The 26809-nt window shown below is 47.2% G+C and overlaps 1 protein-coding gene across 2 annotated transcripts in view; it reads right to left on the reverse strand.

Annotated features, from left to right (window-relative positions):
* The window catches only part of TECPR2 (tectonin beta-propeller repeat containing 2), a 616143-nt gene that overhangs the window by 193887 nt on the left and 395447 nt on the right, over positions 1-26809 (reverse strand). For both annotated transcript variants that reach the window (XM_085626337.1, XM_085626336.1), the window contains exon 15: positions 14650-14890. In XM_085626337.1, the coding sequence (XP_085482463.1) occupies positions 14650-14890 (241 nt within the window). The remainder of the gene's footprint in view (positions 1-14649; positions 14891-26809) is intronic.

The raw sequence follows: 26809 nt of genomic DNA on the forward strand, positions 1-26809 counted from the left end.
ATCACTAAGATCATAAAAAAACATAGTTCAAAAGTAAACAGTACATATTTATAAAGGTCCAACAATCAAATGCATAGAAATGGAATATTATAAATACAGTTTTATAAAATCACAGTTAAAAAACATGAAGGATCAGAGCCTCCAACAAATCAGGTCAGCAAAATACCAAATAATAGGCTTCTTGGAAATTTTTTACACATTGCTTATTATATATAAACAACATACTGCAACTTTTGTTTAAGATAAGTTGACCAGTTTAGTGCCAATATCACTAACATTAGGGCCCCACACTTCCGGGTTCACCTTGTAAAGGTCATTTGGTATCCTCTCCAGTCCCGGAACACAAGCAGGCATGCAGGAATTAATTGTAGCCAAAGTCTCCTTTAATGAGAATACAGAGGTACTTGAATCATCTATAACATCCTTGTCTATGGACATTCTATCACCTTCCTGACAACACTCCCATTTGTGTACAACTTACTAAAATGGGCCACCCACTCGTCTGGTTGTACACAAAAGTCTAATTCAGTTTTGGGGCGATTAAGGCAGACTGCTGCAGTCCTCCAGAAAGATTCATTATCTTTAACAGTCATGGCTTTGTGTAAAAAAGACCACAATGAATATTCCCACTCCATTTTGGTTCGTGCCAAAAACTGCCTATATCTAAGCAGGTGTTAGTCTTTACTGCAATTAGGACCTCACTTTTGGCTGGCCTGCATTCACGGGTGTACCAGAGAGAGGTCTTGAGCCCCTCCTTCCCAACCTCATATCGTTTAAAAAAAAAATATATATTTTTATTGTTTTTCAACCAAACAAAGACATCAGGAGCATCATTACAAACAGCAATTAGTACAATATCAGCGTGTTTGCATCTCAGGTACTGATAGCATTAGTCCATATCACGCAATATATCAAAGCATATCACTATATCAGCAGATAACGTAAACTTTACTAGAATGCAAAATGCTTAGTTCACAGGTGGCATCTCTATCGTTCATAGCGGAGGACCCTTCAACCATTTGTGTACATTCCGTACCTGTGTATCCTTGAAAGGATGTAGACATCTGTTTGCTATGATGTTTGTGATACTGATGAACAGCACTGGTATGAAGTACTTGCAACTGGCTGCGATATTTCTCTATGAGAAAATCTAGCGGAAGGTCATGTAAGTACCACAAAAAGGAAGTTCCATTTCGACCCCAAAACAATAGGGATTTTATTGCGTAGGTACTTCTGTGTCGGATGTTGAAGTCCCACGTGGGTGTGATAGCAGGTAACACGTTAAGGGGGCCCAGATATCCCTGGGCCTAGAGGCACTAGGTAGCAGTTAAGCGTATGTGGTGAGTCGTTCTTGGCAAACCACCAAATCATCAATCCAGCCCTTAAATTTGGGTGCCCGTCCCCTGCCCCATCGGCAGGCCACCCGCCTCTTAGCCATGAGTAGAGCAAGAGCAACATGTTTGCGATGTGCTGCCTGTAATGATTTGATATAGCCGAGCAGAGCCATCAATGGTGTGGGTTCGATGTGTGTATTCGTCATCAGAGTTAGAGCGTCAAAGACGTGCCCCCAAAATTCATTCACACCCGGGCACACCCAGGCCAGATGGAGAAAATCTGCTCCAGGAGCTCGACATCTGTCACATCGGTCCGAGTCTTCCAAATGTTATCTGTGCATCTTGGCTGGGGTGTAATATAATCTATGAAGAAACTTATAGTATATTATGCGAAGCCTGCTGCTGGCCGAGACCCTCTCAGTCTGCGAGCAGCAGTATTCCCAATGGTTATCTGTCAGGGCGGACCCCAACTCCTCACTCCATTGTGTGTGGGATAGCGTAGCCGACAGACTCCCTCTGCGTGTGCACTGTCCGATATATCAGGGAGACAAGACGTTTAGACATCGCACTTTTAAGTATTAGCTGTAGTGGAGCTAGCGCCTGAGGTTCAGCCGGGAAGTCCGGGGTTAGAGACCGGATTCCCTGTCTGAGGCGAATATATAGAAAAACGTCAAGCGGGGTCTGTTGCAGGCCCTGAAATACATGTTCGGAAGTGGCCACAGGGGATATTCACAAGGTGAGGAATGCACTGGCAGATGTATCCATCAGAAGAACAAGTTACTTACCTTCGGTAACGCTTTTTCTGGTGGATACAGTCTCTGCCTGTGGATTCCTCACCTTGTGAATATCCCCTGCGCCAGCAACATTCAGAAACTTTTGTAGCAGTCCACGCCGATGAGGTCGAAGACAACGTCACAGAGACACGGCTCCGCTCGCGACTCCGCTGACGTCACCGGCTCCATAAGAAGACCTCGTTGATGTGAGGACGTCAGTTCCGCCCTTTTTCCGTGCCTTCGAGGCACACGGACGGACTGACAGCAATATATACACAGTACATAATATACAAAGCAACACACAGTGTGAAGAATAAGTAGAAAGGTAAAAGAAATAACACAATGCCTTTGACAGTAACAAAACACATTTTGAAACACCATTAATAGAATTGTAGGTATAGAAGGATGGACAATGGGGAGGCGGGCCGGTCAGTGAGGAATCCACAGGCATATACTGTATCCACCAGAAAAAGCGTTACCGAAGGTAAGTAACTTGTTCTTCTGATGGATACATCTGCCAGTGGATTCCTCACCTTGTGAATAGATTCCCACAGCAGTCCCCACTCCCGGAGGAGGGTGTCCACCCTTCTATACCAGAAAGTCCTGAAGGACGGAACAAGCAAAATGTCCGTCCCTCCTCACCTCGGTGTCTAAGCAATAATGTTTTGCGAAAGTGTGGAGGGAGGCCCAAGTTGCCGCCCTACAAATGTCCTCCACAGGAACACCCCTAGACAAAACAGAAGTGGAAGACTTTGCTCTAGTGGAATGAGCCCTTAAACCCTCTGGAGATTCCTTACCAGCCAAAGAGTAGCATATCTTGATGCACAAGACAATCCATCTGGAAAGGGTGCGCTTGTGCACCGCTCGACCTTTCCTGCATCCAAGAAAGCCCACGAAGAGCTGATCATCGACTCTGAAGTCTTTTGTCCTGTCCAGATAGAAGCTCACCGCCCTCTTAGGGTACAAGCGGTGAAGTCTCTCCCCCTCCTTGGAAGGGTGAGGGGGAGGATAGAAGGTAGGAAGGGTAATGGACTGCCCCAGATGGAAGGGAGTTACCACCTTAGGCAGATATGCAGCCCTGGTCCTGAGTACCATGCTTTCAGCATGAATGGTCAAGAACGGAGGTTTTGAACTTAGAGCTTGAAGCTCACTTACCCTCCTTGCCGAGGTGATTGCAATGAGAAAAACCGTCTTAAAAGACAACAGCCTCAAAGGACACTTGTGTAAGGGCTCGAAGGGAGAACCCATAAGATAAGTTAGGACAAGGTTTAAGTCCCATTGAGGCACAATAAAGGGAGTAGGAGGAAACCTGTTTGTGAGCCCCTGAAGAAAACGAAGAACAATAGGTGATTTGAATAATGACGGCTGATCCGGCAAGCACAGGAAAGCCGACAAAGCCGATAAATATCCCTTTACAGTGGCCACAGCAAAGCCTTGCTGAGCAAGAGAATAGGCAAACTGCAGAATGTCAGATAAACAAGCCTTCAAAGGATCAATTGACTTCTCTCCACACCAGAGAACAAATTTAGACCACCTATAGGAATAGATAGATTTGGTGGAATGACGTCTGGCAGACAAAATTACATCTACCACATCAGGTGGGAGAGAAAAAGAGTTCAGGTTGCCCCGTTCAATCTCCAGGCATGAAGGTGTAAGCTCTGGAGGTGGGGGTATAGAACCTGCCCCTCCGATTGCGAGAGGAGGTCTGCCCTCAGAGGGAGACGGAGCGGAGGGCACGTATACCACACCCTTCTTGGCCAATCCTGGGCGATCAATATGACTTGGGCCCGGTCTTGGCGAATCTTCCTCAGAACCCGAGGAGTCAAGGGTAAGGGAGGAAACGCGTCAAGGAGTCGTGAGCTCCAACTCAACTGAAACATGTCCCCCAACGCTCCCTGCATCGGATACTGGAGACTGCAGAATGACGGGCAGTGAGCATTCTCGGGAGTGGCAAACAGGTCCACCCGAGGAGTTCCCCACATTCAAAAGACGTGACGAACCACCTCCGGATGGAGCCTCCACTCGTGGTCGGCGGAGAGCTGCCGACTGAGACTGTCCGCACGCACGTTCAGCACCCCGGCCAGATGATTTGCCATCAGACAAATCGGATGATCCTGAGCCCAGGACCATAGACGCAGGGCCTCTCTGCAAAGACAAAGCAACCCCACTCATCCCTGTTTGTTGACATACCACATCGCGGTAGTGTTGTCCGTTAGGACTTGAACAGACTGACCGCGAAGTGAAGGGAGGAAGGCCTTGAGTGCTAAACGAATCGCCCGCAATTCCAGAAGGTTGATGTGAAGCAACCTTTCCTCTGGAGACCAAAGACCCTTGATCTCCAGATCCAGTAGATGAGCACCCCACCCTAAAGTGGATGCATCCGTAATCACTGTGGTCACCGATGGAGGTAGATGAAAGGGCTTTCCTTGAGACAGATTGCCCTCCACGGTCCACCAAGACAGATCCGCCGCAGCTTCTCTGGAGATCCTCACAGACTCCCTGAGATCTCCTTTGTGCTGATACCACTGCCTGCGGAGGCACCACTGGAGCGCCCTCATGTGCCAGCGTGCATGGTTGGCCAACAGAATGCAGGAAGCAAACAGACAGAGCAGGTGAAGGACCTTCAGAACTGGAACGACCGCTCCATTGTAAAACAAAGGAATAATTTCCTGTATGTCGAGAATCCTTTGAGGAGGAGGGAATGCTCGACACACAGTAGTGTCCAGTACCGCACCTATGAACAGGTTGCGCTGAGAGGGCACCAGGTGAGATTTGGGCACGTTTATCGAGAAACCCAATTTGAACAACAGCTGAGTTGTATCCTGCAGATGACGCAGCACCTTCTCTGGCGACTCCGCTTTGATCAGCCAGTCGTCCAGATAGGGGAAAACTGAGATCCCCGACCTTCTGAGATGGGCTGCCACCACTGCCATCACCTTCGTGAAGTCTCGGGGTGCAGTAGTAAGACCAAACGGACGGACCGCAAACTGATAATGTTGAGACCCTACCGTAAACCGGAGATACTTCCTGTGCGATTTCAGGATCGGGATGTGGAAATACGCATCCTGCAAGTTGATCGACACCATCCAGTCCTCCTGATGCAACGCTTGAAGAACCTGCGCAAGGGTGAGCATCTTGAAATTCTCCTGCTTCAGAAAAAGGTTCAAGATCCTGAGGTCCAGAATTGGACGTAGCCTGCCATCCTATTTCGGAATCTGGAAATACCGGGAGTAGCATCCCTGACCCCTCTCCTGCTCTGGAACCACCTCTATCGCACCTTTTTTCAGTAACGTCAGGACTTACTCCTGTAGGAGAAGACAGTGGTTCTCTGAGCAAGCCCCTTGACAAGGAGGGTAATTTGGAGGGAATTCCCGAAAGGGAAGGGCAAACCCATTTTCTACAAGATCTAGAACCCAAAGATCTGTAGTTACAGATTCCCAATCTTGTAGAAAATGGGTAAGCCGGCCCCCCACAGGACCAACATGATCCAGAATGGCGGATCTAGGGCTGCTTTGCGGTGAAAGGAGGGGCTGAAGAGGAAGAGGAGGAGAGTTGACGGCCACGTGAGCGACCCCTGATTCTACCTCTGTATCCTTTAGTCAAAGAGCCTTGCTGCTGCTGCTGTTGGGTCTGCCTGTAGGAACGAAAGGTTGCCCTTCCGAAACCTCTGTATCTTTTAAACGACCCCCTTGACTGGGATTGAAAGCCCAAAGACTTAGCCGTAGCCTTGCTTTCCTTAAAACGTTCAAGAGCAGCATCTGCCTTTTTGCCAAATAATCCAGATCCATCAAATGGCAAGTCCAACAGTGTTGACTGTACATCCGGGGAAAACTCAGAAGACTTCAGCCACGAACCCCTCCTGGTGGCAACAGAAGACCCCATGACTCTTGCCACTGAATCTGCCGTGTCCAGCCCACTCTGAATCACCCGACGTGCTGCTGCCTGGGCATCGGTCAAGACCTCATTAAAGCCAACCCTTTCCTCCTCAGATAGTGTTGGAGCCAATTTCTTCGCAAAGTCCATGAGCGCATGAATATAGCGTCCCAAGAGGCAAGTGGCATTTGTTGATTTAAGTGCCATGCTGGCCGATGAAAAGACCTTTTTGGCCGACTTTTCTAACTTTTTAGCCTCTCTGTCACCTGGAACCTGAGGAAAAGCCCCCTTGGATTTTCCTGAACAAGCCGCCTGAACCACCAGGCTCTCAGGCGAAGGATGCGATGTTAAGAACTCAGGGTCCCCTGGAGCTGCCCTATACCTCCTAGCAACCGTCTTAGAGACTGCGGGAGCAGAAAAAGGCTTACGCCACACCTCCAACACAGGGTTAATAATGGCCTCATTAAAAGGCAACAACGGCTCTGAAACTGTAGTAGGAGAATGCAATACTTCAGTCAGAATATTTGATTTGAATTCAGTAGTAGGCAACTGAAGATCTAACAGTTCTGCAGCCTGCCTGATGACTGCATGATATGGAGCCACATCCTTCGAGGTTTAAATAATGCGAGGGGTCCTGACCTGGTCAGGCATCACCGAACTCGGGCCAACCGGCGCCGACGGTGGAATAAGCGGTGCCGCAGGCTCACCCGGTGCTTGAAGCTCCTCAACCGGGGCCAGAGACGGAGCCGGAGCCGGAGATGAACCCGGAGATGGAACCGGCGTCGGAGATGGAACCGGAGCCGGAGATATAGCCGGAGCCGGTGAAGCCACTGGAGAAGAAGGACCAGGAGGCGAATCCGGAACGGGTGAAGGAGACACAGAGTCCTTACGGCGTCGAGTTGGTGACTTCGACTTCGGAGCCGAACTCTTGTCAGAGTGACGTCGAGAAGAATGTCTCCTCTTCTTCTTGTGCTTCTTGGATCGTGAAGCATGCCCCGAAGTAGACTTCGACCTCGACCTCGATCGTGACCTCGACCTCGTTCTAGACTTCCTTCTTCCTCTCTTCTCCTTTTTCATCCTAGCGATGAAGAGTTTCGCCTCCCTTTCTTTTAGAGCCTTTGAGCTCATCTTGTGACAGCATGAACAACCATCCACATCATGGTCAGATGATAAATACCATACACAGTCGTCATGTGGATCCGTGATCAACATATGTTTGCCACATTCACGACAGGGCTTGAAGCCCGATTTCTTTGTCAACATCTTTTTCGAAAAAGAAACAGAGAAATCCAGAAGAAACACAAAGTAACAGTGAAGCTACCAACAGAGATTCCCGAAATCCATTGGCGTCGACGGCGCGGAAAAAAGGGAACGGACGTCATCACGTCAACGAGGTCTTCTTATGGAGCCGGTGACGTAAGAGGAGTCGCGAGCGGAGCCGTGTCTCTGTGACGTCGTCTTCGACCTCATCGGCGTGGACTGCTACAAAAGTTTCCGAATGTTGCTGGCGCAGGGGATATTCCCAAGGTGAGGAATCCACTGGCAGTTGTATCCATCAGAAATATTGTTTCTTGGAGAAGGGGCATACTCGGGTGAGAGGTAATAATGGGGAATATAGTATGGGGGCGTTCAACATGCGCCGTATGCGTTGCCATGCTACAGTTGTACATGTGAGGGTGGTCTGCGACTTGTCTCGGGATTTAATCGGGTCATACAACGCTCCGTCTATTGGAATGGGGTGTGCAAGCCAGTGTTCTGCCGCAACCTGTGGCATATACCGTGGCTGTTTCACCCAAAACCATGCATAATGGGCTTGTGCGCTAATGTAATATAGTTCGAAATTTGGTACTCCGAATCCTCCCTGTGAATAAGGTCTGATAAGTACATTCCATTGCAATCTCGGTTGTTTACCCCCCATACAAGGTGCGTCAGTTCTGATCTGAGTGTCTTAAAAAAGAAGGCCCCTGGATAATACGGAATATTTAAAAACAAATAGAGCAATTGAGGAAGTATTACCATTTTAATTAAGGATGCCCGTCCCGCCATGGAGCTGGGTAGAGCAATCCAGCGGGTAACATATTCCATTATGCGGGTCATTGCATTGCCATAATTTGAGCGCATCAGCTCATCTCTATTCCTGGTGACACGAATTACTAAATACCGCAATTCCTCTTCACACCACTCTAAGGGATAATCCAGCGGAAAGCGAACCGTTGCAGTCGTCAAAGGGAAAACGCAAGACTTACCCCAGTTAATTTGGATCCCTGATAGTTTCCCAAAGACAATAAATTCCCGGAGCATCGGATTCAAATTTTGTTGCGGGTCACATATATATAGGGTGATATCATCGGCGTATAGGATATGAGTATTTGCCGCATATTACAACGTAGAGCCTTATCATTGTGGTGTTGCCGCAGCTTCGCCGCTAATGGCTCCACTACAAGATGCAAAAATCAAGGGGGATATCGGGCACCCCTGCCGGGTGCCCCTGGTAAATCGGAATGTCTGGGATGTGCGGCCATCAATGAGCACTTTAGCAACCGGCAGTTGGTATAGTAGCCTAATCCAAGAGAGGAAGAGGGGTGGGAAACCCATTCGCAGCATTACCCCAAAGATATAGTCCCACTCAATTGAATCAAAAGCCTTAGTGGCGTCCAAAAATACAGCGGCCAGGGGCAATTCGGGCGAGACATTATTTAGAATAGCAAAAAGTGGGTGGTGGCCCTCCCGGGCACAAAGCCCGACTGATCTGGGAGGATCAGATTTTCCAGCAGCAGGCTCAGACGAGTGGCAAGGAGTTTGGCCAGTATTCTGGCGTCACAGTTAAGGAGGGAGAGCGGCCTATAGGCGTCGCATTGCCGGGTCGACTTCCCGGGTTTCAATAGTGAAATGATAAGAGCCTCCCTCATGGATGCAGGGAGGCAGCCAACCTCCAGCGATTCTTCATACACCTCGCGCAAAATGGGGGCCATAAGATCTATGTATGTTTTGTAAAACTCTATAGGAATACCGTCCGTCCCCGTGGCTTTCCCTGATTGTATGCTCATAATAGGGTCCCTGACCTCGTCCAACTGGAATGGGGTACATAAGAATTCCCGTTGCGCATCACTCAACCAGCCTAGCGCTACATCTCCCAAATAGCTCTCTTGATCCAGGTCATCCTTCCTATTGGTGGTGTAGAGGTGATTGTAATGTCGTGTAAAAGCACTGAGGATGTTGGCAGTGTCACGATTGACCATCCCGTCTAGGTATTCAAGTTCCACTACATAATTAGAGTAACATGGTTTCCTAATCGTATGCGCCAGTGCCTTACCAGGTCGTACTCCCTCTCCATAACAACGGGCCACCCAGAATCTAACCTGAAACTGTGTTTCCCTCTGTGCTGTGTCCATATAATCCGTGAGCGTCTCCCTAAACTTGAGTTGGGCAAGGCTGCTCGGACCCACAGCTAATTTCGCTTCCAATGACTTAAGCTCTGCCTCCAAACTGCGTAATGTGTTAGTAATGTCTTTTAGAACACCCGACCCTTTTGATATGCAGAACCCGCGGTGTGTAACCTTGAATGCCTCCCAAATGGTTTCTACACTGTCCACAAAGCCTTTGTTACGAGCGAAGAAAACTTGTATTTCTTCCCGCAGCTCTTCCTGGAAGACCGTGTCTATCAAAATAGGAGCATGAAGTCTCCAAGTACTGCGCGGCATGCCGAATTCTGAGGAGGACAGCGTGAGTTTTACCGGGGCGTGATCCGAGTAAGTTCTGGCCAGGTGCTGAACTTGGAATATCGCTGGGCCCAACCCTCGGGACAAAAACCAAAGTCTAGTCGTGCCCATGACGCTGCCTGTGCTGTGTAATGCTTACCCTCTTGTGTGTGTAGGTGGGTATGTCTCCAAGCATCAATCAATTGATAGGCAGTTATAGTATCTTGTAGAATTTTTGTGTGTGCTTTGGTATAGTGGTGAGGGGCAGGGTGTGATCTATCCAGGCTTGGGTTGTATGTAACATTATAATCCCCACCCCAAATAATGTGACTGGAGCCTATATCAAATATCTTAGCCCATAATGAAGTGTAAAATTCTGGTGCATCTACATTCGGTCCATAGCAACAGACTAGAGTGATGGAGACAGACCCCAGCCGCCCCCATGCCAGGCAGTATCGTCCCTGTGAATCACAGGTGACTGTTTTTTTTTTATAAGGATTGCCGTCCCCCTCGCATAAGAGGAATAGGAGGAAAAGATTTTGTGCTCCGCCCATTTGCTTGCAAAGTTGTTTGGTTTCTGAGGAGTGAAATACGTTTCCTGTTACATAGCTATGGGCACTCAATGCTTGTCCAAATAAGCTAATATGGGTCTCTTCTTCCTCGGATCCCCCAGGCCCCTAACATTCCACGTGATAACATTCAATTTTTCAGAATCTAGATCAGTCATATTTCTGGACATCTGCCATCAACCTGTACTGTATCCAAAGAATGCAGTTCAAACCATGTAATCGAGCACAGGATAATACCTTAGTTTGCTTGGGATGCTCAAACACTAAAACTCGTTTGTTGTCCTCACTGAACCATCGAGGAAAGAATCCTGGTGTGTGAATGCCATACAGAGAACAAAACATATCCCCCTCTTTCCCTCCCCCACCCACTGAAGCAGCCCCAACTTGCCAGAAAAGTTTACCCACCCGCCCACCCCTAACCCCAACCTAAACAAAAACAGCACAACAGTCCCTGCAATTAGTATGCAGTGGACAATCTCGGGGGGATACCCATTGGGGGCCATTTCTAGGCAACAACAAAGATACCTCTTGCCCGTAGAGCCCAACGCAGATGGTATAGCCGGGCTCTTGAGGGCAGAGGGTGCCCGATGCACAGTAGAGATCGCTCAAAGTGGTCCATCACCTGACTAGTTTGTGTGTCCATTGAAGTAGATCCTATTGCCAAACGATTATCATGTCTCGGGCCATATTTAGAGTAGCAATGAGCAAATAGGACTGGTTCATTGCGAATCATCTTCTGCTCCTGTCGACGAAGATTGCTGTGATGCCGCCATGCCTCCATCAGTGCGATTCATGTGCCTTACATGTTTGAGGAATTCCTCCACCTGTTGTGGTGACTTTGTGAAAAAACGTTGTTTGCCTTGATGAGTAACGCTGAGACGCACCGGATAGAATAGCGCATAATCAATTTGTGCCTTCCGCAGCTTATTTTTTACGTCCATAAACTTGCGCCTCTCTTCCTGGACTATGGGCGTAAAATCCGGGTAGATGGAGAACGTCTTCCCGTCATATGACAGGTTCTGTTTACTTCTCACAGCGCCACATCCCGGTCCCTATAGTTCTAAAGCCTCCCTATTATAGGACGTGGAGCGCTGCCGGGCGGCGGACGCGGCCCAAGAGATCGGTGAGCCCGTTCTATAATGAACTGGTTGGTGAAGGACTCAGCTCCGATTGCAGACAACAACAGTTTGAAGTATTCTTCAATTTTTCCTGTGTTGGTCGATTCAGGAATTCCTAATATGCAAATATTATTGCACCTATTGCAAGCTTCTAAGTCCTTGTTCTTTGCAGCAATAAGTTTGAGGAGCTTATCCATGTGGGCGAGATGCGCTGTATGTCTGGATGTCGTGTCCTCGGCGTCCGAGACGCGCCTCTCCGCCTCCTTTATACAATCATCATGTCCCTCCAACTTATGTGCAATGGCGTCCATACATGACGATATTCTGTCCACCTTGTCCACAATGGTGGCAAACCCCTGTCTGACCTCCTGGAGGATACTCTGCACATCAGCATCCTGTGTTGTCGCCCCCCTCTGGGCCTCATCTCTCCTGTTGAGGTCCCGGTCATCCTGCAAGGTCCGGGCACTTCACTTCGCGGCCTCAAAGTTCAACTTCGGTTTCCTGGTATCTGGTTTGCCCATGACGACGCAAGGGTGTCGCTAGGTTGTGTGTCCCCAATGCCCATGTACACGCCGACCACCAGCGGAGCGGCTTGACAGTGCCTTCTACAAGTAACAGCAAATGAAGCACCAGTGCAGGGTGGCGCAATGGTGCACAGCCGGAAGGCCGCAGCCACCTCAGGCAGCCAGCTACAGTCTATACCGCACACTTATACTTTCTCACTTCCACGCGTGTGTGTCACCGTCAGTATGAGTGGCCCGTCGCAGGGAGTCCCACACCAGGCCCCGCACCACAAGGCCCGTGCACCGAGGAGCTCGCAGGCGGTCGCCAGGACAAAGTTCACAAATGGAGCAGGTAGCGACAGGGGTAGCTCCCGAGCTCTACATGTAAGGGCAGCAAATGCAACAATTTCTCAGAAGTTTAGCGCATTTAGTTGACAGCAGCCAGTGACAGATCACGCCCCACTCAAATGTCCAGTTCATTTGGGGGAAAGTTCCAGGTGTTATCTTCAGTAGGACGCCATATCAAGAGCCTCCCCTCCTAAAACAACTTCACATCCAGGACTAGTTCCCCATGTCCACAATAAAAGCAGGTGTAACAGAATCTCTTAATAATATCTCCAGCCCCTCACTTCGTAAGATGGCGACCGGCAGCACTCTAACCCAAGATGGTGCCAGACCAGGCAACCCAACCACTCACAGTCACACAATGGAGTGGCAATATCAGATGAACCCGTCCCCCTCCAGCTTCAACAGGGGACTCTCTGGGAGAAGGGCCGGGTCCGTGGGCCGCACTTCCAAAGAATTGAGCCCCATCCACGTCTCAGTGGGGGCCGCAGGCGAGAATCAGGCCAAGCGATGGTGTGCAGATTATTAATCGGCAGCGGTGGGCAGCGTTAGTGACACCGGGGGCCGCCGGCGCCCCAGACCCAGCGAGGCAGGATGGCTGGCATATGTGCGCGATTTGGCACCGTATTTCCAGTTCAGGAGGCGGCAGGGGCAGCGCAGTCACTCCGATACGCCTCCGGGTGCCGAAATCACTCCCTGGGTAGCAGCAGAGATGCGCCCCCCGCCGCCGAGGAGCCCAGGTCGGCCGCCGCCAGCAACATGCCCCACCGCTCACCTACCGCCTCCCACTTCAGTGCGGGCGATGTCGTCCACCTCCGATTGTAGAGAATCCGAGTCACTCGCCACCAGCTACGGAGCAGTCGCAATCCCCGTTCAAAATTCCGGGTCATTATCTCCTTCGCTGCTGCCCGAGCCTCATCTCACGGCCTGGGCACTGCGTGTGCAGCAGCGGGCTCACGTAGTGGCTGAGGCCACTCTGGTCCACAGTGCCGCTCCGCCTTCTCCCTCGGTCAAATGTTTACAATATCAGATCGGGAGCAGAGTTGGCCCAAATCAGCTGATTTTTTCAGCGAGTCTGCAGCTAGGTTAGGTCTTTTAGCAAGCAGCATTACAGAGCATCGATGAGGCCATTGAGCAGGATAAATGCAAGGATTAAGACACCGGGCTGCAGGAGCCTCACGCTTGTGCGGCCATCTTGCGTGTGTGCCACCTAGCGCCCCCACCCTCATATAGTTTTGCCTAACAAATACCAGATTTGAGACAGCCGGAAATGTATTATTATTACACGACTCAAGCTTCAAATTTGCACAGCAAACTGAAATGCCACTTTTCAGAATACTATGTGCAGGAGGCTGTGCAGCAGAAGCAGGTAAACACTGTTGAAAGAAAATACTCACTTGCTACTAGAAACAACTGCAGGTCTGGATGGGTAAAAGCATTACAGTACATTCTAGACAGTGATTCATAACCTTTTGACTTCTGTGAACACCCCAATTAGTAATTATTGGAATCCGAGGGCCCCCACTAAATTAACATTGGAATCCAGGGACCAGTAACTTCTGGATCCTAGAGACCTTGGCCTGAGCAATTTCAATGATGTGAACCAAAAAACAATACACAAAGATACAGAAACAAGCATTTGTCAAACAAATACACAAAATATAAAATATTTTATTTTATTCACAAATACATTTTTTGAAAATCTGAATTTTAATTTTAATGAGATGATTGTAGTTACCAACTTTTTAGCCTCCAATGTTGATATTCTTTCATGTTTCAATGTTGCATTTTAAATCTCTATTTATATACACTTTATCAATCTATTAAAATAATTTAATTTTGTATGCAGTCGCGGACCTCCTGAGCAGGCGTTGCAGACCCCCAGGAGTCCCGGGACCACAGGTTAAGAACCTCAGTTCTAGAACAATTGCAATTATGGTCTGTATTCTGCTAAAGAACTCTTACCATTGCAGCTAAAGGACTTGGAACAAAAAGAAGTAGGACCTCTGCTGCTCTATATGATCACAGAAGTATAATACATGGGGATATTACTATCAGAATGGCTATGGAGGATTTTGCTTTAGGGGAATAAAACTGTAAGAGTATGAGCAGTGCCTGTCTGAAAACGGTGTAACCTATGGGCACTGATGGAAAGAAAAAGGAATGGAAGGGCAAAAGGCAAAAAAATTGAACAAATAATGATCTTAAATTAAAAAATGATAAACTGGTATAGGCATAATTTAACATGTGGAATGTGCCAAAAATGATATACTAACTAGGAACATGGTAGAAAGTGTATGGACCTATCCGGCAGTTCCTCTCTTTTGGCATGATAGACTCATTAAGTCTAGGATCACTTGTAAATTACATTTCAGAAATCTATTTAAATGTTTAATATAAATAATAACAGTGCAATAAAACTGATTATCAACACACCTATTAAGCTTCCCTTGGCAACGTGGAACTCATTTTTGCCTGATGTGATCCAGACACCACTGCTGTTGACACCAAGGAGGCTGGGTGGAGACTGAGGCTGCTGGGACCAGAAGGTCATACGAAGTTTGTCCGCGACCTTCTCAACAGGAGCCTGAGCCACAGTTGCCACTGTGTGCGTAGCATGCATAATTGTCTGGAACAGACTGTACTGGTCAAACATGACGTAATCTGTAATGCTTACCTAGAAGAAAAATAGTATATTAACCAATGAACTAATACAAAGAAAAATAACCACATCAAAACAATATTTGTACATTTGGCCAGCAAATGAGCTCACATATAACTCTTCTTATACTACAGAATAGAGTCAAAGTTCAAATTGAAGTGAATCACACATGGGTGGCATTAGACATCCGGATTTACATATGAAACATGTGGATCCCACAGCTCCTTTTACCAAATTCTAATCATAAACAAATGTCTTACTCTAAAGAGATGTCTGGTATTGACCTAAAATGAGATGTGCTGTGGAGATACAGCACCTCTGCCATGTTATATTTGGCTGCCTGTACATAAAAGAGCTGTGATAAACAAGCAATGGGTCACTGCATGAAAGAATCCTTTGAAGATGTGGAAGCTGCACAGAACGTTCCGGCTGAAAGTTATAGGGGAAAGGTTATGCACACTGGTCAGATCACATGACAACTGCATGTGCAGGAATGGCAAATGAGGGTCTTGATCGGATGTCCGGGTGAGGTGATGACAGAGGAGAAATGTTGAGAGTGAGTGACTAAGTAAGAGGGCAGTTGTAGAAATTGGTGCTTGGAAATGAAGTGAGAAAAGCTTAGAGAGGTTCTAGCAAAACTTACCTACACCAGAGCAACAGCACACAACTCAGTATGCCTTGTGACGGAGGATTTGTGCCACATCTCTAGGGAAGCAGAAGTGGAAGGACTTTTATCATCCTGTATTTTTTCCGGACTTCAATGAGAGTTTAGTATGTGGCGAATGTAAGGTTTTGGCCACCTTCCACTACCACTTAATGTCCAGCCCTGAGGACTAGGGTATGATTCAGGTGCTTTACTTGGAAGCAGCAGCACAAATTATTTAAGGAAATGATCTTCACCAGACAGGCACTTACTGTGAGCAAAATAGAAGCAGCGAATGGGGAGACTTAGTATAATGCCTGTATGTTCTCCTTTTTTCTCGGGCAATGTAGAACATGTACTTAAAAAGATGGATGCTGCAGTGATCATTTGCTGGCTTAGTGAGAGACGGTCTGTCACCATGCATGCTCAATATAGTCTACTAGTGTAAGTGCAAGGATACCATTGCACGTTCAGACCATCAGTTTCTGAAGGACCCCTGGCACTGAGACGACTAGACTTAAACAGGCAAGCGGATATGATAAGTGCTTTATACCACAAATTATTTGCTGTTCCATTTCTCATGTCAGCTTGGTTCGAGGAGGCTTTTCTTTGGCAAATTCCACAGATATCTATACCCATATGGGTCGTAAAAATTCCCAGACCCTTACCCACAAGTGTTACTCTTAAGACACACAAACCATTTGCTTGCAGTAGGAAAGAAAACTAGTGGTGCAGGCTTGCACCAAGTAAAACTCATGGAGGGCCCTTTAAAGAAAGTGGATCAAACCTCAATCTCTTGCAGACCATCGTCTGTCAGATCCATTCTAGAGGATATAAAGCTGCTTGCTCTAGAGCAAAAAAAACAAAACTTTAAAAACACATCAGGGACGCTGAGAATTTTGTCAGAATCTACAACAAACTAAGCTGCATCAAACCATAGATCACGTTCACAGCCCCAACACATGATCCATGCAACAATGTAATTGGCCTTTTGTAATAAAAACACCATTATAAGAGAAGACATAGCCGGACTACAGCTTCCACACACTATGTCTTTCCCAATGGCCCAGAATGTTACAATACAGCGATTCAGGTTCATAACTGTGAATGTTTCATATGATGTAATATATGCAAAACCCTAATAAAAACATGTCAAAAAAAAAAAAATAAAAATAAGAGAAGACATAGCTTATCCTAACATGACCAGTAAACCACACTATATCCTTATGCAATTCTGCTAATCACTGGGCGTAGCCTACCGCCGGGTAAGATGGCCGCGTAGTTGTGAGGCTCCGACCACACGGGCCCGTTCGAGCCAAAATCCGCACATTTACCCGTTATTAGGCCTGGGCTAAAATTCCGTTCCGCTCGCGGAAATTGCGATAATTTGACATTTTAGCGTTCCGCGGAGCGCGCGAAAATGTCAAAATTTCCGCAATCCGCATTTTACCGGAAATTTTTTGCTTGCTCGCGCTGTAAAATAATAAATTCTCGCGCGCGATCGCCTTACCTGAATCCCCGCGTTCGCCAACAAGTTTTCCCGATCCGGTTGCGTTCTCCACGAGATGTTGGATTGTTGGTAGCCATTTGCGCTGTCTCGCGACAGTTCGCGCCCGCAGTAACGTCATTCGTCGTGCGATCACGTCTTTCTTCTCGCGATCATGCACCACGAGACAAGTGAAAACAAGATGGCCGCTTCCGCGAGCAACCGCATGGGTACGTTGGCGAGCCGCGACCGCGCAGAAAATACCGCGAACGGGCGGGAAAAAAACTTCCGCATCTTCACGATATTTCCTCGTGTTAGCGGAGATTTTTAACATTTTCGCGATAATTTGCGAAAGTGAATTTCGCAAATTCCGCCCACCCCTATTGAGAATGCCACTGCGACCATCAGTAATTATATCGGAGCCTGTCTGGAGTGACCCAATCTAAAAAGTGAGTGAATCGGGCAAGAGAAAGCAGAGATCGGCCCGACTTCGCAAGTTACAGTGCTGACACCATAGCCTACGCAGCTTCCGAAGCGGAGGAGGGACACTGCGGAAAATAAAGAAGCAGACGGATGAAATCATCGGAGCGGACCTCCTGAGACTAGCCCGACTGAGATCAATATCGAGCCAAACTGGAGCATCTGTGGGCTGACCCGGCCCAAACACCGAGGATTTAAAGAGGCGCGAGTGGCCTGGAAGGCACAAGAGTGACGTATAGAGAACACCGGGGCGAGGCTGCGCCGCAGAATACACCACAAGAGACGTTGGCCTAACCAGCCTGCGGTGCGAAAGTCTGAGTGTGTCAAGAAGATTGCCCCTCATTGACAATCCTGGGGGAAAATTGCGCCGTTGCAGCGCACCGGTTGAGGTTTAAAGGAACGGCGGCAGCGTGGTGGTGAGGGCTGAAAGGGGCGGCGGCCCAGAGCGTCGGAGATAGTGACTGGGTTCTGCCTAGACACGCGCCTGTCAAAATAGCCCGGGAGTGATATCCAAAAGACAGTGCACTGCACTAGGAAGGGAGAAAAGAACTCCAACTTAAAGACGCTGTAGGCCTCCCAACGTGTGCCCGCGCTGGCCCCCAAAAACATTAACTGGAAACATCTTGGCATACAGGCTTTTGAAGGCGCTGCTTGAATCAAGAGGCAACTATGATCGCCTGAGATAACCCGGCAAAGGCACCAGGCAGTCGAAGGAGGCCCAGAAATTGTTAGTGCAGGTCTGGTGGATGCGGACACCGCAATCTTGGCAACAGAAAGTCTGCGCACAATAAGCACAGCGATACAGTGTGAGTGTGTGAAGGACATACTGGAGTGTTAGCAGGGAAGGTCAATAACACCCCTGGGGCAGAGAGTAGTTATATGCCCCGGATATACAGTTGAGGGAAAAGTGCTGTGACTTCTCATACGGACAATTCCACAATCCACCGGGGCCCAAGATGGCTGGAGGGAGAAGTGACAAAACGACCATGCAAGCCAAATTAGATAAATATGCCTGGCAAAAGGGATCAGGTCCGAAAGAGGAGGAACGGCCAGAGAAACAACACGTGACGGAAGACTCACCAGAACTGACCCTCCAAGATATGACGGCCATTACAACGGTAAGGACATCGTTGGAAAATAGAATTGACTCTGGCTCCACTGAGGTTTCTCTAATACGGGCTGATATGCGAAATATGAACACAAGAATCAAAGAAGTGGAAACTACCGACAGCTCTCTAGTCAAAGACACTTCGGCGCTCAAAAAGCAAATGATTGAATTGCAGGCCCGTAATAAAAGGATGGAAGAACAGCTAGATGAGTATGAAGGGAGATCTAGATGGAACAATATACGAATTCTACATGCGGAAGGGCAGACGACGGACCGGTTAGCTGACGAGCTGGTTACAACCTACCTGCAGCCTACAAGACTATCAAAATTCTGCACGGTTGAATGGGCACACAGGGTGCCGTGAGGCAGACCCAAACCCGGAGCACCTCCAAGGCCCATTGTGGCAAGGATTTTTAACTACAGAGACAGGGACATCATATTGCAGACAGCCCGAACTGCACCACCAGTTGCTTTCGAAAATAGCAAAGTGAATTTTTTTTCTGACTTTACGCTCAAAGTCCAACGTCAACGACACAGTTTCCTCGAGGTAATGAGGGCCCTGCGTGAAAAGGGCATCAAATATGCAATACTCTTCCCAGCCATGCTGCGTGTAGAAGCAGAAGGAAAAGTCTGGCTCTTTGACACTCCTGAGGAAGCTTGGGATTGGGTCGAAAGATGGTGCACGATGGGGAAGAAGAATCACCACAACCAGCGGGATAGACTGGGGCAATCCCACAGGGAGCAAGATGCAGGGACGGCAACTGACGACACCCCGCTGGCTGACGACACCTCAAAATAATTGGACAGTGCTTTGTACTGGTATACTTTGGGGTTAATATGTACCCTCCCCTTTTGGGGTTAGTATGTACCCTCTCCTTTTAACCTCAGTGAAACGCATCTCCCTTAGTGGCCATATAAGTAAGGTATTAAACAGCACACGGTCCGTCCCCTCGCAGAGACTGGCGAGTTGAAAAGATGGAAAGAGATTGGGTCCCCTGGGAGGCTGTAATATTGATGAGGTTTCTCACTGACACTTGACGCTGAACGGGTGGGCGGTTGGTTCATGCACCAATAGTTTCAGGGGTGGGCAATAGGCGCTCTGCAGATTTGGGGAGGCGGGAGGTTCTAATACCGCCATGCAGGGATGCAGGGAGGGGGTTGGGGTGCGGGTTGTTTTTGGGGGGGTGGGTTTCCTGTCAGCAAGTAAATTCGCCACTGTCAGGAAAGAACACAATATGATGCATTCAGAAACATATGCAGACAAGAAGGGGGGGAAGGGAGGTTTGTTTAGTTTTTTGTTTAATTTAGATGCTGATGACGTGGTATGACAGGAATGGGCCACTAGGGCTCTTATACTTTGCACTGGGAAGTGAGAGAAACGGGGTGCTAGAAGTTTGGATGTGACATACCGAGACTGCGAGAGGCCTGCGTGGGCCCAATTGATGGAGTACATAATAACTAATTGGAAATGGGGCCACTTCTGAAGCAGGGCCTTAAATTGTTGTCCTGGAATGTAAATGGATTGACGACAAATTAAAGAGAGGTATAGTGTTGCAGTATGTAAAGTGACACTCGCCTGATGTGATTTTACTCCAAGAGCCACACTTGTTGGGGAATGCATGCAAGACACTGACCAGGTGGCTTTTCCAGCTGGTGGCACATTCTGCGTTCGGTACTAGATCTCGAGGGGTGGGTATTATGATGCGGAAATGCTTCCAGATGGCTATTGATCGCACATGGACAGATAACTTGGGTAGACATGTAGCGATCTCAGGGAGGTGGGAGGGTCACATATTATACCTAGTATCAGTATACGTGCCACCTGGCCTCCAGACCTCAGCCTTTAAGGACCTGGGTGACCTCCTGCTTACTCTGCCGGTGGGGAGACTCCTTGTTGGGGGTGACTTGAATTCAATCGTGTCAGACAAACTGGATCGCTGGCCCCCCAAGGGATTTGCCGCCAGCCCGTACACAAATCCATAATTTCCAGGAAGCAATGGGATTCATGGATCTATGGAGGGCGCGTCATCCTGTAGAGCAACAGCGCACATTTTACTCAGATGACCACTACAGTATGTCTAGAATAGATTATATCATAACACCAACAGACCAGCTAGAGCAGATCAGCGAAGTAAGACACCTAGCTAGGGGAATATCAGATCACTCGTGCATCTGGGCCTTGATAGAAGTTGGGGAACCACGGACCGGAAGAATAGCCCCAATAAATCCTTGGTATCTTAGGATCCCCCTGATAAAAGAGAAAATAGTGAGAGAAACCGAACTTTACTTCAGTGAGAATGAGGGATTGGTTGACTCCGCACAAACACTATGGGAGGCCTTTAAGGCCGTAATTAGAGGCTATGCTGTTTCCCTAATTGCAGGCACTAACAAAGAGAAACAGGCAGCAGTGGTAAAGCTTAAAACAGATATACTAGAATTGGAAAGAAAATTACGAGAGACTAACACAGATGAGGTTAGGCATACCTTGAAGTTAAAGACAAAAGAATACGTGGCCCAAGCCACCGACGCTGCCAAAGCACAATATAGAGCAACACTCAGTAGAATCTACGAGGTGGGGGGACAAGGCCAGAAAGCTACTCGCTTGGCTGGACCATAGAGAGAAAGCCAATAGAGTAGTGGTAGAGCTAATGGATGAATTTGATAATATACGCACTGCGCCGCAAGAGATCGCGAACGCATTTGGCTACTACTGTGGCAAGATCTATAAATCCCAAATGACTTTTAAGGAAGAGGACACGGACGTGTTCCTGAAAAATATCACCCTACCGAAGCTCTCTGATGAAGACCGGGATGAATTAGAGCAGGATTTAGTAACTACAGAGGTTGAGAAAGCTATACATGTTTTGAGGGCGGGCAAAGCGATGGGCTAATGGTTTGCCTATTGATCTGTACAAACTTGCCCCTAGCAAGCTTGCGCCCTATCTGACAGCAATGTTTCAAGAGAGCCGAGAGGCAGTAACACTCCCAAGAGATCCGAGGTTAGCAACCATGGTGGTTATTCACAAAACTGGTAAACCCAAAAACAAATGCTCCTCCTATAGACCAATATCACTACTTAATGCAGAAGCCAAAATCCTAGCGAAAGTACAGGCCACCCGCCTATTACAAGTTATAACCAAGTTTGTACACCCGGACCAGTCAGGCTTAATGCCGGCCAGGAATACTTCTCATAACCTACGACGACTTCACATAGTTTTGGATCATGTGAATACAATACGAGAAGATGCGGTGGTGGCATCCCTTGATGCCACCATGGCGTTCAACCCGTTCAAATGACCCTATATGTTCTCAATGTTAAAAAATTACGATTTGGCCCAGGCTTTTTGAGCTGGGTTCAACTGCTGTACAAAAAGCCACTGGCTCAAGTGGTGGTCAACAACCGAAAGTCCCCAGTGTTTGCACTCAAGAGGGGAACCAGACAGGGCTGCCCTCTTTCCCCATTACTCTTTGCCCTGATGTTGGAGCCGTTAGCAATGTGGATAAGAAAGGTCCAATTATTACAGGACTAAAATGGGCCAAGGGCTGGGAGGACCGTATTTTATTATATGCTGACGATGTACTGTTGTATCTAGCGTCGCCTGGTGCCTCCTTGAATAGAGCAATGCATATCTTTATAGCATTTGGGAAATGCTCTGGCTATAGTATAAATTGGTCCAAATCGGTCATCTATGTTTTGTGTGGTAAAATGCCTACACTGCCAAGGGGTATCAGTATCAGTGAAGCCAAAGTGGGATTTAAATATCTGGGGATCTATGTCTCTAAAGGGCGTTGACCGATGGGACTTAATCAGCATTTCTAAGGTTCGAGATCTGTGGAAGGCAGGAGAAGTAGTCAATTTTACCCAATTGCAAGGGGAGTACGAACTCGCCAACACAGAATATTTCAGATACATAGAGATCAAACGTGCTGCAAATGGCTATAGCAACGGGGGAGACACAACCAGAATCCTCCCCGTTAGAAGACAGAATCCTAGATGGGTATATGCCAGAAAAATCCATCTCTCTGACTTATAAGTAATTAATTAATAACATGGCAGATCCCCTCCTACGGCCTCGATCTAGGTGGGAGCATGATGTGGCGGGGTTAGAGGATGAGGAATGGCTTGAGGCACTGTCTTCCCCCAAGGAGGTAGCTATCTCTTCTAGGCTGAGACTGGTACAATTGAAAGTGCTCCACAGAATCTATCTTGCGGGCCCTGCAATGGTGAAGTTGGGCTATAGAACTGAACTGGGATGCATGAGAAGATGTGGGCAGGAGGGCACCTTCGTACATATACTCTGGGAATGTACATCTATACAGACGTATTAGTCTGAGGTTACACAGTGTATTGCAGAAGTGATGGGATGTGAAATCGAATACAATATAAAGGTGTGTCTATCGAATATATGGGGCCCTACCGACCTAAACACCAAAGAGAGACTATGGGTAACACTTGGTATGATAATCGCAAAAATGGAACGTTGCAAGATTGTGGAGGGCACAGGAGCCACCGTCCTTAGCAGCATGGGAGAGGGACATGGATTGGTGTATGTTGACAGAGAGGACAGTGTATGAATCTAGAGGATGTCCCATTAAGTGGTCACAGATTCGGGAAAAGTGGAACAATTATAGGGAAGGCATATGCGAGCCCCTGCAGCAGAGAAAGAGGCAAGAGTCGGGGTAGAATAAGTGAAAACTTACCGACTATATTGCTGCCTATGTACGAACATGCTCTGTGGTCCTTTGGAAAGTTAACAAAAACTGTGCACCCTGGATTGCTTATGTTTGCAAAGTGTTTGCTATGTGTAAACTTGTCATCAATATAAGGAGTTATACAAAAAACAAATCAGCAAATCACTCATCACAGACAACACCCCACTCAAAACCCCTAAGTTACCAAGATGGTCTTCCTTTAAAGAAACACTCATCACCTACAAATAGTTACAAAACAAAACTTATGAAATTAACCTCCAAATGTTTGCTCCATCATCAGCAGCATTATCATCAATAATTCAGTATACACTAGTGCAATCCCTCACAAACTCAAACATGCCATTGTCACATTGCCACTGATAAAAACTAACTCAAACTCCCAAATCAGTTCTTTCAAATGACCATCCTATCTCATGCCTTCCTGGAATTCCAAACGTTCAGGAATCAGCAATGAATACATATCTCTCCATGCACTTGGAAATTAACAGCACAGCATACTAAGCGGTCGATAGTCAGATTTCAGCTTTCAGACATAACTGCGATAAACATCAGAGAGTATTGCATAAGTGCTCGTGACCAGGCTCTGGCATGTGCCCTAATCCTACTGGATCCCGCAGTGGAATTTGGCATCACAGAGAACAATGTGCTGCTAAATAAAATATCTTCTTTTGCTGTGTAAACAGAGTTGGTGTTACATGGTTTATTTACTTAGGCAACCTTATCTAGCAAGTCCAATTTCGGTTTGTCTTATCCAATATAATCTTCATCATCTGTGGTGTAGCTGAGGAATCAGCCCTCTGACTGATCCTGCTCAACATCTGTATGGTCTTGCTATATCAAGTCCACGAAGAACATCAAACTAGTCACCTCATGAACATAGACTATGCCAAAATGTTCAATATATTAGAGCAAGGGTCTAGTGATCCTTACAGAGTAGCTCAGCAGTGGATTAAGTTCAACAGGCTTTATCTCAACAACCAAAAAACAGGGAACTTAGTCAGGGACCAGTGGATATTTCACCTTTACCTGGCCTGACACTAAGGGCTGCTCTCACATCTTCTGTACACCTATGTGTTTTGTTTGACAGACACCTCTCTTACATCCCCCCCCAAAGTCATTCTGCTCAACAATAAATGGTTCACAATCGCACAGAACCTTTCTTCTCCAGACAAATCCCCACAAAATTGGCTTGATTTTCATTGCAGTTTCCTCATACCTGGACTATTTCAATTCAATCAAATATTTACTTTATTTGATTAGCATCAGCAATCATACAACCTGGACTATTGGAATGCAATCTATGCTGGATTAACAAAAAAAAGATCTGGCCAAACTTCAAAGGGTTTGAAATCATGCTGCCTGCCTCATACTCATCCTGAGGCATTATGATCATTACTTACCTGTCCCAAAATACTATACAGTGGCTTTCAGTGAAAGCAAGAACTCAGTTCAAAACCATATCCCTTGCAAACGATGGGCTGCTCCACCAAGCAGTGGAATGTCTCATAAACATATTTGTTTGCCTTACCAACCTACCAGGAATCTATGGTTATCTCCTCACAACATTTTGTCTCTAGGTCTTAACGATGCAAACAATTTGGCTGAAGAACTCTTTGCATTCAAGGTTCCACATGATAGACCAATTTGCATATACTGACCCTAGCCAGATTGACTAATAGGAAGGCAGATTCAGCATTTCACTTAAGCCTGGGTAATATTTACTTTAGGCTCCTGGGTTCAAATTATCAAACAAAGGAGATATGGCATCCATTTCACATCTTTCTTCTGTTCAATCTGAGTGGGGTTCATCAAGATACCATGGCCATGCAGCTACACAAGAGGAAGTAGGGCTTCTGTAGGTTACTGGAGAATAAAGCAATTAGCCTTGTGCCACTGGAAAAGCAGGGAAAATTAGTTTATGCTCATGTTTTCTTAATTCGCAAGATCTCAGGGGTATATCGAATTATAATCAACCTCAATTTAGTGAACACATTGATATGGTCATTGACGTTTCAATTAGAGACCATATAAGAAATCAACTTATTTGTGAATTCCAGAGACTTCATGGTGACCCACGACCTTTTGACATGTACTTCAATATCCCAATGACGACATATCATTAGGTGGTTCTCAGGTTTGTTGCACACAATAGGCATTTCCACTTCAGAGTGCTTCTATTTATCCTTGGCGCTAACAAAGCTGTGACAAAAAGGCTTCTACGGGTACAGAATGTGGCTGTCCACACGCTCTTCGTACTACCCAAACACGGTCATGCCGCTGACCTCCTTCGACTGCTTCACTGGTTACCTATAGAACAAAGAGTTTACTTCAAGACTTTATGTACCACACATAAGATCCTGCATGGCCTGGGTCCGCAAATTCTGACCGATCTATGCCCGGTGTATATCCCGGCTCGGGCCCTGCGCTCAGCGGACCTATACCTGGCCTGTGTTCCACTGGTGCACAGGACCGGAGCCGGGGGGCGCTCATTCAAGGCATTGGCCGCCTCCCTCTGGAATACCATCCCTCTTGCTGCCCGCGGCATGCAGGACCACTGGGTGTTGAGGAAAATGATCAATACATGGCTTTTTTCCAATCTCTAGTCTACTCCCTCTCTGTCCACCTCTAGTCTGGCACAGCGCTGGGACGCCCCGATGCGGGGGCAGCCATGCGCTCTACAATGCTGATAACATAACATAACATAAAGTCTTATCTCAGAAGATGTTCAAATATCGCAAGTGTGGTCCCCTTTAACTCTAAGGGTAGTCACTATTGCCACATCTAGATGACTGGATGCTGCATATGTCCTCTCCTCCTAAAGAGACGGTGGCCTATAATGAATGCATATTTGTCTGCCAAGCTCAGTTTTCTCATCAAACTTAAGAATTGTCTACTGGTGCCATCCCAATATCGAAATTCATTGGAGGTCCATTTTAAGTCAGACCTTGTTTTAGAATTTCTTGAGTGAAGCGATATCCAGAGTACAAAAATAGTTCACAGATATGCTGGCTAGCCATCAGGCTCTAGGAAGAACATTTGAAGGCTCAGGACCATTTGCGGGTGAGTGTTGTTACAGACCCTTGATCAAGGATTCATCTGTATCCTGTCCTGACCTCTCTACACATACATTAGGCTCCAACCACGCAGGAATTCGATCAATTGATACAGTCACACAGGAAGCTTGGAATGCAATTGCAGTAGTGGTTAGTTTCTGACTATCTGTTCAGAGGAAGGCCCCGACAACCTCGCACTCTGGAAGAGATCATGAAAGACGCCACTATTCTTGGATGGTGGACAGTGATGTATGCATAACAGTTAGGGCTCACTGGTCACTGTACCCCCAAACTGGAGGTAGTTGACACATGTATTCAGAAAGATATTGAGTCATGCATCAAGAGAAAAATGTCATGTATATTAAAAAATGTTTGGGGCTCGTTCTCCTTCACAGGAACTTCTAGTTTTCCAGGTGAATTGCAGTTCAGAGGTACATCTCTTGGTTCAGTC

This window comes from Triturus cristatus, chromosome 9, assembly GCF_964204655.1.
Source record: "Triturus cristatus chromosome 9, aTriCri1.1, whole genome shotgun sequence".
Lineage (NCBI taxonomy): Eukaryota > Metazoa > Chordata > Amphibia > Caudata > Salamandridae > Triturus > Triturus cristatus.